Below are 13,076 nucleotides of genomic sequence, written 5' to 3'. Positions count from 1 at the left end.
ACATATATGCCAAAGAGGACAGAGGATGCCTGGGGATTACAAAAGGAACTCAACTCCCTTTTTAAAAAAAAGATATGTTTTATTATTTTTTTAACATAATCACCTTAATATTCCGTAAACGGTGTGTTGTCTGGGTTTAAATTTAAGAAACATTCACTAGCATTTGATTTCTATAATCTATAATCCACACAATAACTTTACTCAATTTCCTCTTTTTCCCATAATTCTCTCTTTTACCAACCTTAAGTTAATGCAATTCTTGTTGTTTTAATGAGTGATGATGGGAACTCAGCTCCATTCTAATGAAGGTTTTTCCAAATTGAATTCTAGGGAATCACACACTTCTTCATGGCCGGATCCAGCTGGTATCGAACTAGGTTTTTTTTCTGCTCCTCTATCAGCAGGGAGTCAACAAAAAGAAGACTATGTTAATACTTTCCTCTTTGAAACATTTGGCCATTCAATGCTACTTTGGCAGGGGGGAAAAAAGAGACCTATAACGGTTGCAGCATCCTCACGGTCCTGGGATCAAAATTCAGACGCTTGGCAACTGACTGCAGTGATTCACTTAACAACGGTGGCAAGAAAGGTCGTAAAAAGAAGCAACAACCATAACGTAGAAACAAAAGGATTATCTGTAATCAGGATGTTTACCTGCCTTTTACTGTGAAAGGTTTATAACCCCCTATTCTGGATCAAGCTGATGTATTGTGATTAATCCCTTATTAAGACCTCTGCGCTTGGTCTATATAAACAGATGCTATAACAGTTAGCAGCCCTTTTCCAGATAGCAGAACTCGTGGAAACACCATTTATCATCTAGAAATACCTATATTTGCATGTAGAGTAGATTACAGCAGATGGGTTGTGTTAAGATGATATTTGGACAGTATTCCCAAGGTCAGAAGACGGTAATTACTCACAGCATCTGCACGTGTGTCTGCTGGTTATGGAGCACATGTGTGTCTCCTGGTTACGGAGGAAGAGAGTCTCCAGGGAGGAGGAAGTCCATCCCAAAAAAGTGGAGGAGAGAGGAAATACATCATAGGGTAGGAGGGTCTGGCTGCCCACATTGTAATTTTCCCAAAAACAGCCACATGGTGGCAGCACGCCCCACCCCCCCAAAAAAAAATTAGCAATGCAGCAGCATTCTTTGGGGCTACTTGAATTTGCACTGTTAGAATTCAGAGTATTGTTAAATTGAAGTCCCATCGGTTTTTATTCTGCTTTTAGAAATACTTTGCACTTGAAAAATGGCATTATTTTTATGAATGAATTTAAATGACCTCAGGGATTCCATACATAGAAAATATTACTTTAATAATGAATATTTTTCTACTGAGATTTGCTTTTACTTGAAATGTGAATGTACTACAATTAAAGTATTTTGATATAAAGACATAAAGAAAAATAGGGACCAATTCCTAGTTATACACTGTTATACATTGTTCCTTATATGGTTACATCCTGCACATTCTTATCAGACAACAGTTTACAGAAGAAAATTACATGAAGTACGTGTTATTTCACAGACAGGATATAGTTATCCCAATCATCTGCCTTAAGGACAAGACTATGTTTGCTTAAACAAGGACTTTAGTACATTCCTCTTTAAGACAGTCACCGGGTATAGTGCAGCGCTAACAGGATTATTTATTTATTTTTATTTAATTTAATCCCATTTATATCCCGCCCTTTCGGGGTGGGGTATCATCAGTACGCTGATGATACCCAACTTTTTCTTTCCACCCCGAACAAACCCAGTGATGCCCTCGCCGTGATGTCCCGGTGCCTGGAGGCGGTTCAGGTCTGGATGCGGAGAAACAGGCTTCATCTAAATCCCGCCAAGACTGAGTGGCTGTGCATATCGGCATCTCGGACTAACCAGACTATTCCACCTCTAACGATGCGCGGTGAGGTGTTACCCCCCGTTGATAGGGCTCGCAACTTGGGCGTCCTCCTGGATTCACGACTCAATTTTGAAGACCACATAGGAGCCGTGACCAGGGGGGCTTTTGCACAGGTTCGCCTGGTGCGCCAGTTGCATCCCTATCTGGACCGAGACGCCCTACGCACAATTACTCGTGCGCTCGTGACCTCCCGTTTGGACTACTGTAACGCTCTCTACCTGGGGCTGCCCTTGAAGACCACTCAGAGGCTTCAACTGGTGCAGAATGCAGCCGCGCGAGTTGTAATGGGGGTCTCCCGATACTCCCATGTAACACCTCTACTCCGCGAGCTGTATTGGCTTCCGGTTGCCCTCCGGGTGAAATTCAAGGTGCTGGTTATCACCTATAAAGCCCTACATGGCCTGGGTCCGGGGTATTTGAGGGAACACCTGCTGCCGGCATCAAATGCCCTTCGCCCAGTGCGCTCCCACAGGGAGGGTCTGCTCAGGGTCCCACCGGTAAGAGATTGCCGGCGGGTGATACCCAGGGATAGGGCCTTCTCAGTGGGGGCGCCTGCCCTCTGGAACCAGCTGCCAGTGGAGCTGAGGACTGCCCCCGACCTCCGGTCATTCCACCGGGGCCTGAAGACCTGGCTCTTCGAGCTCTCGGGCCCAGGCTGAGGAGTAATTTATTTTAATCGGGGTTTTAATTGCACAGGGCTAGTTTAATCTTTTTTAAATTGGTTTTAACTTTTGTATTGCTGGTTTTTTAACTCCCAGTAAACCGCCCGGAGTCCTCAGGGAAAGGGCGGTATATAAATGTAATAAAATAAATTTATATCCCGCCCTTCTCCGAAGACTCAGGGCGGCTTACAGTTTAAGATGGCGGAATCCCCAGAGTAAGCACATTGTTCTACCTATACATTTATGAAATGTGATATAAATGGATTCTGACAAGATGGCATTTAGATCCTAAAAAATTAGCATGTATGTATCCAAATTATCAGCCTAAATGTTGGAGGTGTGGTTGTGAGGATGCAAAGTACTACCATATATGGTGGACTTGTAAAAAAGTTAAAGCTTTTTGGATTAAAATTTGGTGGAATATGCAGAAGATATTTAAGAAAAAGATAAGGTTTTCTCCACAGTTATTTCTGTTGGGTATTATTACAGATTGTACCGTTATAGAAACTAAATTGATGTTGAATTTAAGAACGGCAGCAAGACTTTTGGTTTCGCAATACTGGAAGAAGGAGGAACTGCCTACTATAGAAGAGTGGACTTTTAAAAGTTTCAAACTTGGCAGAAATGTCAAAAATTTCAGCATATTTGAAAGAACAATCGCAACAGAGATATATTTCGGAATGGAGAAGATGGATCGATTATATCCAGAATAAATATGGGACTAAAAAATTTCATTTAGGATATGAATATTAGAATTATAAGATGTATTATTATTGGACTTCCATTGGCGACACGACGCTGAAGACAGCCATCTCCGGGCTGTCCGCTCCGCAGCTTTGTTGAACCACTGAAAACAGCGCCGATCAGCTGTTTTGGTGATTCGGAAGCCCCCTCCCCGGGAGAAGAGGAGGGGGTGAGGCCCCAGGTAGGGGTTGAGCTCTCCGGGGCCGCCTGAGCTTTACGTTTGGGCGGCTGAAGGATTGAGCCCCCCCGAAGCCTGGGTTTGCTCCGGGCTGCGCAGCGTCTCTGCTCCGTGATTTTTGGAGCAGAGCCAAGCGTTAGCAACCACTCCTGCCAGAAGGAAAGACTCTTGAGTATGAAGACGCAGGCAGAGCGGTACAGGAGGTCAAGGTGACGTGGACTTTTATCTTTACTCTCTAGCTCAATGGATTTTATGGCTTTAAAGTGAAAGTGCGCAGCAAGTGAAAGTGGGGGAAGATGGCGACGAAAGCCTCCAAAGTTTTTCGGAGTGCGGGGGCTTCCCCGGTGCAACAGACTTCGTTGCAAGCTCTGCTTCCTCCTGCACCTGCTCCAGCATTGACGCTTAAGGATTTACAGGATGCCTTCGAAAAGCATTCACAATTAATGTCAGATATGATGGAAAAGCTGGAGGAGAAACTGGAGGAGAAGATGGAAGAGAAGTTTAGAGCAATGAGGGCAGACATCTTGTCTACAATTGAAGGTGTGGCTGTATGTGTGCAACGCTTGGGTGAAAAAGTGGAGGATCTTAGTCAAAAGAATTCCATATTAGAAGCAAAAGTACTAGAGAATGAAAATATAAGGGATAAAATGGATGGAGACTTGAGCCTCGTCCAGTACCATCAGATGGAGTTTGCTATCAGAATCAGGGGCTTGAAAGAGAATCCTAAAGAAGATTTAAAGCAGCTGGTCTCCGAGGCTTTGGAAGTGGTACTGGGTCAGTCAGCAGCTGAAATTGAGGGAAGTATAGATAAAATCTTTCGTGTGAACTCATGGATTGCAAGGCAGAGGAAGCTACCTAGAGATGTGGTGGTTTACTTTACAAAGAGAGCAATTAGGGATGAAGTTATTCAAGTTGCTTATGATACTAAGTTGGTGGTTGCTGAGCAAGAAGTTCTGGTCTTAAAAGAGATTCCTCCAAAGATTTTAAGGAGAAGGAAAGATTTTGCCTTTCTAGCACAGGAACTTAAGAAATGTGACATCAAGTTTAGATGGGAGATTCCAGTGGGCATGGTGGTGATGCACGAAGGTAAAATACATTGTCTGGTTACAGTGACTCAGGCACGTGATTTTTACAGTAAAGTTTTAAAAGCAACCCCTCTACCACTTCTGGAATCTGTAAAGGGAAATGGCAAGGGAAAGCCTCAAGATGCTGAAGGAATACAGATAGAGGAGAACGGTGCTGGAGGGGATCAAATTACAGTTTTATCGGCAGCTGTTGGAGAGCAGAGGATGACGCGTGCCGCCTTAAGACGAGTGAGACAAGAGCAAGAGCAAGATCAGCAGAAAGTTATGGAACCTCCAAAGCGTACTTACAGTGAAGCTGTGGGAGGGGCGCGGCCTAAGGAAGTTAAAGGGGTCCTGGCAGACGTGCTCCAGAAGCTTCGGGAGGCCAAGAATGGCGACTAAGTTCCTAACCTGGAATGTTAATGGATTAAATTCACCACAGAAGAGAAAGTTTTTCAATATTTAAAACAATTTAAGACTGATGTTATTTGTTTGCAAGAAATGCATATTAGGGTTATGGACCAAAAGTATTTGTTGAACTCAAGGCTGGGCACGCAATTTATTGCTTCTGCAATGAATAAGAAAAATGGAGTGGTTATCTATGTCAAGAGTACTCTGACAGCGGAACTAATTGAAGTAGATAAACAAGGAAGATATGTTATGATAGATTTGCTGCTAGAAGGCAAAAAAATGCTTTTAGTTGGACTGTATGCTCCTAATCAACAACAAACTGATTTTTTTAGTTTACTACATACAAAGATTACCCAGTTGGATTATATATCTTTTATTTTTATGGGAGATTGGAATGGTGTCCTGGATGTACAGCTGGATAAAGCTGGTTTCTTTAAGCGTGTCCCAAGTCATGCTAGATTGCCTAAATCTTTTTTTGAAATGAAGGACGACCTGGAATTGCGAGACATTTGGCGAGATACACACTTACATGAAAAGGATTATACTTTTTTTTCTGATAGACATCAATCTTTTTCTAGGATTGATTTTATATTACTGACTAATGATTTTTTTTCTAGGACTAAGAAGATAAAGATTTGTGCAAGAACTATATCTGATCATAGTCCAGTCTGGTTAGAGATCAACAAGGACAATAGAGATAGGCGCTCCTGGCGCGTAAATGAGAATTTGTTTAGAAATCAGAGAAATGTGGAAGAATGTAAAAAGCAGATGAAGGATTTTTCTGAAATTAATATGAACAAGGATACCTCTATGGATATGGTTTGGGATGCTAGCAAAGCCTATATGAGAGGGGTGTTAATATATATGAATAATAAATATAGACGTAATTTGGAAGTTAGAAGGAAAGAACTGGAGAATGAAATCAGGGAAAAAGAAAAGGCCCTAATTTTGAATCCATCGGATGTGAAGATTAAGGAGGTCATTAACCTGCTAAGAGGACAATTTGATAAGTTGATGGCTTACGGCCTACGGTTTGCTAGGCATAATACTTTTTGCAATGCCAATAAACCAGGTAGGTGGTTAGCCTACAGGTTAAAGAAAAAACAAAGGGCTTCTAATATAGATAAAATTGAATACAAAGGAAAGGTTGTGTTTCAACAGGATCTTATCAAGGAAGCCTTTGTGGATTTTTATTCCAAATTATATGTTAAGGAGAAGATTAATGAAACAGATATTGATGTATATTTGAAGAATGCTAGCATCCCGGTTCTTACACAAGAACAAAAGGAGGAGATTAATCAATTGATAACAGAAGAAGAAATTCTTTTAGCAATTAAGGAATTGAAGGTACGGATGGTCTGACTGCGGTCTACTACAAAAATTTACAATTGGAGCTGATAAAGCCATTAAGGGAATTGTTTCAGACAATTCAGAGGGGGGGAAGGGTGCCTCCGTCTTGGAGAACTGCTTTTATTTCTTTGATTCCGAAGGAAGATCAAGATGCTACTCAAGTAAAAAACTACAGACCAATATCACTTTTAAATACAGACTACAAGATATTTGCTAAGGTGTTAGCTAACAGATTGATGAGGGTTTTGCAACAGATGATTCATGGGGATCGAACTGGGTTTATTAGTGGTAGACAAATGAAAAATAATGTGAGGCATATAGTTGATGTGGTGGAGTTTTTGGAAAGGAACAACCAGATCCCTGCGGCGCTAATTATTTTAGATGCTGAAAAAGCTTTTGATCAATTGGATTGGCAATTTCTGATGAAAGTTTTAGATAAAATGAATTTTGGGGATAAATTTCTACAACCAATTAGGGCATTATATCAAAAACAAACTGCCCGAATAATATTTAACAATAGCCTGACTGAAGTATGCAATATTGAGAAGGGCACAAGACAAGGGTGTCCGTTATCACCTTTATTATTTGTTTTAACATTGGAGATATTATTGATAAAAATACGGAACTCGGAATAAATTAAGGGTATTCAAATTAGAGATCAGGATTATAGATTGAGGGCGTTTACAGACTATCTGGTTGTTACGGTGACCCAGCCAGAAAACTCTGTTGTGGACCTGATGGAGATAATAATGCAATATGGGAAGGTTTCTGGATTTAAAATTAATGTACAAAAAACCAAAATTTTGGCCAAAAATATGACAGCACCGCAAAAGGCCCTTTTAGAAGGATTAACTGGATTTGAGATTGTTAAAAGGGTTAAATATTTGGGGGTGTATTTGTCACCCTCCAATGCAAAGTTATATAAAAATAATTATGAAAAGTTATGGGGAAAAATTCAAAAAGAATTGGAGAGTTGGGAAAAACTGCAATTGTCTTTGCTGGGAAGAATTGCAGCAGTGAAAATGAATGTCCTGCCTAAATTTTTATTTTTATTTCAAATGATACCGGTCCTTAAAAAAGACTCTAATTTGGAAGAATGGCAACGGGGTATCAATAAATTTGTGTGGGCAGGGAAAAGGCCACGAGTTAAACTTAAGATTATGCAGGATACTCGTGAAAGAGGTGGTCTTAAAATGCCTAATCTTAAATTATATTATGAAGCTGCTGCGTTGTCAGGAATAAGTGACTGGATTAATTTGACACAAGGGAGATTATTAAATCTTGAGGGCCACGACTTGTTATTTGGCTGGCATGCATATTTGTTGTATGATAAGAAGGTAGATAATGTGTTTAAAGTGCATATTTTAAGACAGGCATTGTTGAGAGTTTGGAAGAAGTATAGACATAAGTTAGACTACAAGATGCCGTTGTGGGCAATTCCGAAACATGCAATAGAAAACATAAATGTTGGCTTCAAACATGATGTGACTACGTATAAGGAGATCTTAAGCTTGGAGAGGAACGTCTGGTGTTTGAAGCCGTACAATCTTTTGCGAGATGAGAAGATCGTTCAAACTTGGTTTCAATATGGTCAATTATGTGCCAGGTGGAAAGAAGTCCAGAAAATTGGTTTCTCAATGACTGATGAAAATTTGATAAAGCAAATTAGAAACCAGGGTCCAGCACATATCAAACGGATTTATCTTGCATTGATAGATATTGACTCAGAAACAGAACTTGTTAAAGACTGTATGATAAAATGGGCCCAGAATATTCAAGGAGTTATTACAATGGACACGTGGGAAAAGATCTGGGTGAGGAACGTAAAATTTACGCAAGCCCAAAACCTAAGAGAGAACTTTTATAAAATGTTTTATAGATGGCATTTAGATCCTAAAAAGCTTGCAAGTATGTATCTGAATTATCAACCTAAATGTTGGAGGTGTGGTGGCGAAGATGCAACGTATTTTCATATATGGTGGACCTGCAAAAAGGTTAAGGCTTTTTGGATAAAAATTTGGTGGAATATGCAGAAGATCTTTAAGCAAAGGATAAAGTTTTGTCCGCAATTGTTTTTATTGGGCATAATTACAGATGCTACTGTTGTGGACATTAAGTTGATGTTGAACTTAATCACAGCAGCAAGACTCTTAATAGGTCAATATTGGAAAAAGGAGGAACTGCCGACTATAGAAGAATGGACTCTAAAGGTTTCTGACCTGGCGGAAATGGCAAAGATTTCGGCTTACTTGAAAGATCATTCGCAAGAACGTTATATTATGGAGTGGAAAAAGTGGATTGATTATATCCAGAACAAATTTGGGACTGAAAAGTTTCACCTAGCATTTGAATAAGTTTTCTTTTCTTCTTTTTTCTTTTTATATGTAATATTAGTATTGCTTGTAGTCATTTTAGAGGGCGATAGAATTAATAGTTTATTGTTGTTAGCATATGGATGTTTATGATTGTTCTTTGTTCTTATACCTTGTACTTAGCTCTGGGAAGTGGGGGGGAGGGGGGAATGGGGGGAGGGATAGGGAGGGTTAGGTAGGGGTGGGGGGAGGGGGGATTGTTAAAGATAAAATGTACTGTAAAACTTTTCAATAAAAAAAGATGTATTATTATTTAGTTATGTTTAAGTGGAGTTAAAGTGTGATAGGATTTAAAAGTTTAATTATAGATGGTTAGCATAGTTTAGCTCAAGCTTGTTAGAGGCAATACCCTGTATTCAGCTCTGGGAAGTGGGGGGAGAGGGGGAGGGAGGGGAGGTTTGGGGGGAGGGGGAGGGGGAGCTCCACGGTGCAAAAATAAAGCCCTGCCGCTCTTTGCATTGCTTGTCCGACTGGCTCTCACGGGACCGCACGGATCGCCTCGCTCCCACCAGCAGCTGATTCCTTCGAGTTTCGTCTCCAGCGATTTTGCATTTTCTCCAGTGCTGAAAACCTCTCGGAGAACTTGAGTTACCGGCTCCCCGATTGCTCCACCCTCCTCTTCTCTTCATTCCCGCTTCCCCTTCTGAAGGTTTCTCTCGCCTTCCGTGACTAAAGTCCCACTCACACACCCCACCCCCGCGGCAGGTTGGACCCCCCCAAATATCTTGAGTACCTAGAGCCCCGCGCTGCCCTCCCCCCCCCCCCGGCCACCGCAGCTGGAGAGGACGGCTCTGAAGTTAGATATCCCACCAGTAGTATAAGTACATACAAACTTTTAGTGGAAATTATCAGTAGTTTTGAACAGTGACTCATCAAAGTAAACAAAGCCACGTGCTGATTTACAGAAATAGCGTTGGCCCAGGAAACCCTTTATATTTTTGACGGCATAGTAATGATTGTCGTGTAACAATATAAACACTATTTTTTCTTGCTGTGGGAGGCGTGTAACAAAAAACCTCCATCCATCCTGAAGATAAAGCAAGATCTTTATGGTAACCCCTAAAGCTTTTTCAAAGAGGTGTATCTGAGAAAAGTTAACCATGTTTTCTGCGGAAATACCCAGTCTGATGTGAAGTTCCCTGGCCCTGGTAATAATTTCTTCATCACTAACACCCCCACCAATGAGCCAGAGCAAGCAGCTAGCAAAACACAGAAACGCGCCTTCCACATTTAAATCTACTAGGTGACATCTTTTTTTTTTTTCTCCAGTACTTTGGTGAGCAGCACAGTGCTTAACTTCCTAATCCCTCCCCCCTCATTTTTCCTCACAATGGTAACCACTAATTGTAAATCTCCCCCCCCCCCCCAATATCTCTGCTTTACTTTGAAGCAGATTTTCAATACTGGTCAGAAAATCATCAGCATTTAAACCATCCATATTTCTCCTCAGAGAAAAGAGAGGATGATTTAACCCATCTGCATCCAACCGGAGTTGAACAAAATCATTTGCACCTATGTCTCTAGCAACATTATTCAAAAGATTCTGTATAGCATTACGAATAGCATCTATAGCATGTACAAAAGACCGAATTTGGTCAACATTAACGAATCTATATCGCTGATAGTATTCCACAGCCATGAAATTTCGGATAGGATGCTCCCACTCTTGCACCAAATCCAGATAAACATTGTTCATATTCTGAGAGTTTGCAGAGTTAGTGCTTTGTAGCTGGGGCATAGAATGATTTGTCTCCTCTTCTGGTTGAGATACAGGCATAGGTTCACTACTATCACTGTCTGCTGGGCATGCGGGGAGTTCGCCTCCGTGCATTTTTGCTTTTTTGCAGGGCGGCCCTGGTTAATCAAACAAACAAAATGTTATCGCCTACATTCCTAATAATGTAATACAAACACACCCCTTTTTTAGATTATAAAATAATACTAATGGTTTTGTAGTTGGATAAAATGCTAGATGTTATACCTCCTAACTCTTGTGCTGTGTGGCTTGTGCATGGTTGAGGGGTCATGCCATGCCGGGGTCCTTCCTGCTCTGTGGGTATAGTGAGATCATCTTCCCATTCTGAAGGAAAAGAAAAATCCAATGGTCAGAAATGTTGCAGAAATGTTTGTAAGAATCTGAATGTATGAAGGTATGAAAAACAAATACCATTATAAAACCCCAGACATTCGGAATCAGTCAGTTCCATCTAGTAAAAGAAAACAAACATGCCAAGAATATTATAATCACATTCTTTTTTATATCTAAGAGGGACAGTGTTTCAAAATTTAGCAATAAAACTACTTACAAGTTCTGCACCCCTTACACATTCGGAATCAGTTAATTCCATCTAGTAAAAGAAAACAAACAGGCCATGAATATTATAAATACATTCTTTTTTATATCTAAGAGGGGCAGTGTTTCAAAAATTAGCAATAAAACTACTTACAAGATCTGCACCCCTTACACATTCAGAATCAGTTAATTCCATCTAGTAAAAGAAAACAAACAGGCCACGAATATTATAAACACATTTTTTATAGCTAAGAGAAACAATGTTTCAAAAATTAGCAATAGAATTACTTACATTTGTAGCATCCATTCTGTAAAGAGGGTCTTCTTGGCAGATCACAGGGGTCCAGAGGTATGAATATGCCAGAAACTGACAAACATGTCTGGGGTCAGTATGAAACCAACTTTTTGTACACTCTGGCTATGTCAAAAATCACATCGCCCACCAATCAGGTAACTCCCCAGCCGAATCACACGAACAATGATTAGATTATATAACTGTGTCTAGCACCTGATAGGATTAAACAGGAGATCAGCAAATGTAAACTTCATAGTGTTAATAGTTTCTTGTAAAATTCTGCTGAGTTCTTCACCCCTTTTGACCAGTCCACCCGATCAAGAAAAAAATATATAATACAACTTTCATGTGATTTGTAAAACACCTTTTATTATAAATTCCTGATTGGAAGAGGCATTTGTCAGCCCTTCAAAGTAGTCCAGACAACAAACTTGAGAATTACTATTAGCTCTATCTCTTAAAGGACGGTTGCAATGCAGAATCCTGCAAGTATTTCTCCCCTCCTGCCATTTTATTCAGACTGGCTGCCGCGAGGCCTTTAGAAAGGAATCGAAACTGTTCGCCCTTTCACAGCAAGGCTAACCACGCCTTCCAGAGCTCCTCATCCTCCTCCCCTCGTCGAGGGACCGGATCGCCTCGCTCCCTCCGGCCTTTTCCTCCTCTCGCCCTCGCTGCCTCCGGCGATGGGGGCAATTGAAGAGGAGGCAGCCTCTTATCTTACGGGTTAAGGGAGGTTTGGGACAAGGGGGGATCAAGCCCGGAATTGCCTAAAAACCAGCAGAATTGTTCCTCCTCTCCCCTGTTTCTGGAGTTTGGCGCCCCAAACACCATTCCTCGGCTTCTCCGCCTGTTCTTCCTTCTGCCAGCCGGGACTTGACAGGGTAGAGAAGGGTGAGTTGAGTCCCTAGAGGTATCCCTTCTCCACTGCCTGGCAGGGCTGCTCCAAGTGCAGAAGGCGAAACCTATAGTACCTGTTTCCCCGCTCCCCCCCCCCGCTTCCCCGCCAATGTCGGCGTTTTCCTCCCCTCCCACGGTTCCCCCCCCCCCGCACGGATCGCCTCCCTTTCACCGGCTTCTCCCCCTCACCCGCCGTTTTAATCCAAGGGAGCAGATGGCTCCAAGAACCATTGATTTATCAATATAGCCTCTCTTGTGAGGCCAAATAAAGGAAAGGCAATGTTTTCTCAGAAAGGTTTCAAGGTCTTAGATAAGAAATGTCTCATCTTTGTCTCTATATCTTCTATTGTAATCCACAGAGTAGCCAAATGGCCTTTTATAATCCAATAAACGTCCTACGTCGGCGTTTTCCTCCGTCCCAGGGGGACCCCCGGCGGGGTAGAATTGAAACATCAAAGGTGAAAGCGGTAGAAAAGTGGACGGCAGCCCTGAAAGGATCCGGCCGCTCCGAGGAGCTCCAAGAGCCCCCTCGCCCTGCCCTCCTGCTCCCCGTCTGAGCGCGGCAGACAGCAGCCGCCCCTCGCCCAGGGACTCACCGCGCTGCATTACGGCTGCCTCGCCCGAGTGAAAGCCTGGAAGAAGAACCGGCGAACCGCCTCGCAGCTGCCGGCTGCAACGATTCCAGGCTGGCCGGTGCCAAAAACCTCGAAATTGCTCTGAGCTTCGCAAACTGCTAAGATTGTAAGCCGCCCTGAGTCTTCTGAGAAGGGCGGGATATAAATGGAATTAAAAATAATAAAAAATAATAAAAAAAGTTGTAGGCGTTTTCGGGAGTCGGCTCACAAGACGCGGTGGGGCTCCTGCGCCATTGGCCAGAAGCGGCGAACAGCTCGGCAGCTC

General features: G+C 42.0%; 1 protein-coding gene across 1 annotated transcript; it reads right to left on the bottom strand.

Moving 5' to 3' along the window:
- Positions 1-9,761: 9,761 nt before the first annotated feature.
- Positions 9,762-12,249, bottom strand: LOC308661331 (uncharacterized protein; the record flags this gene model as incomplete). The annotated part of the gene is made up of 7 exons (XM_081316254.1): positions 11,277-12,249; positions 11,139-11,180; positions 10,998-11,039; positions 10,859-10,898; positions 10,673-10,771; positions 10,075-10,545; positions 9,762-9,775 (listed from the first exon to the last, which is right to left on the bottom strand). Exons 1-7 carry the CDS (start codon positions 11,289-11,291, stop codon positions 9,762-9,764), a joined length of 723 nt encoding a protein of 240 aa, XP_081172380.1. The 5' UTR covers positions 11,292-12,249.
- Positions 12,250-13,076: the final 827 nt, after the last annotated feature.

Source organism: Vipera berus, assembly GCF_964194415.1.
Source record: "Vipera berus genome assembly, chromosome: 2".
NCBI classification, from domain to species: domain Eukaryota; kingdom Metazoa; phylum Chordata; class Lepidosauria; order Squamata; family Viperidae; genus Vipera; species Vipera berus.
Note: the sequence above shows the minus strand (reverse complement) of the source record. Positions and strands in the feature narration are given on the sequence as shown.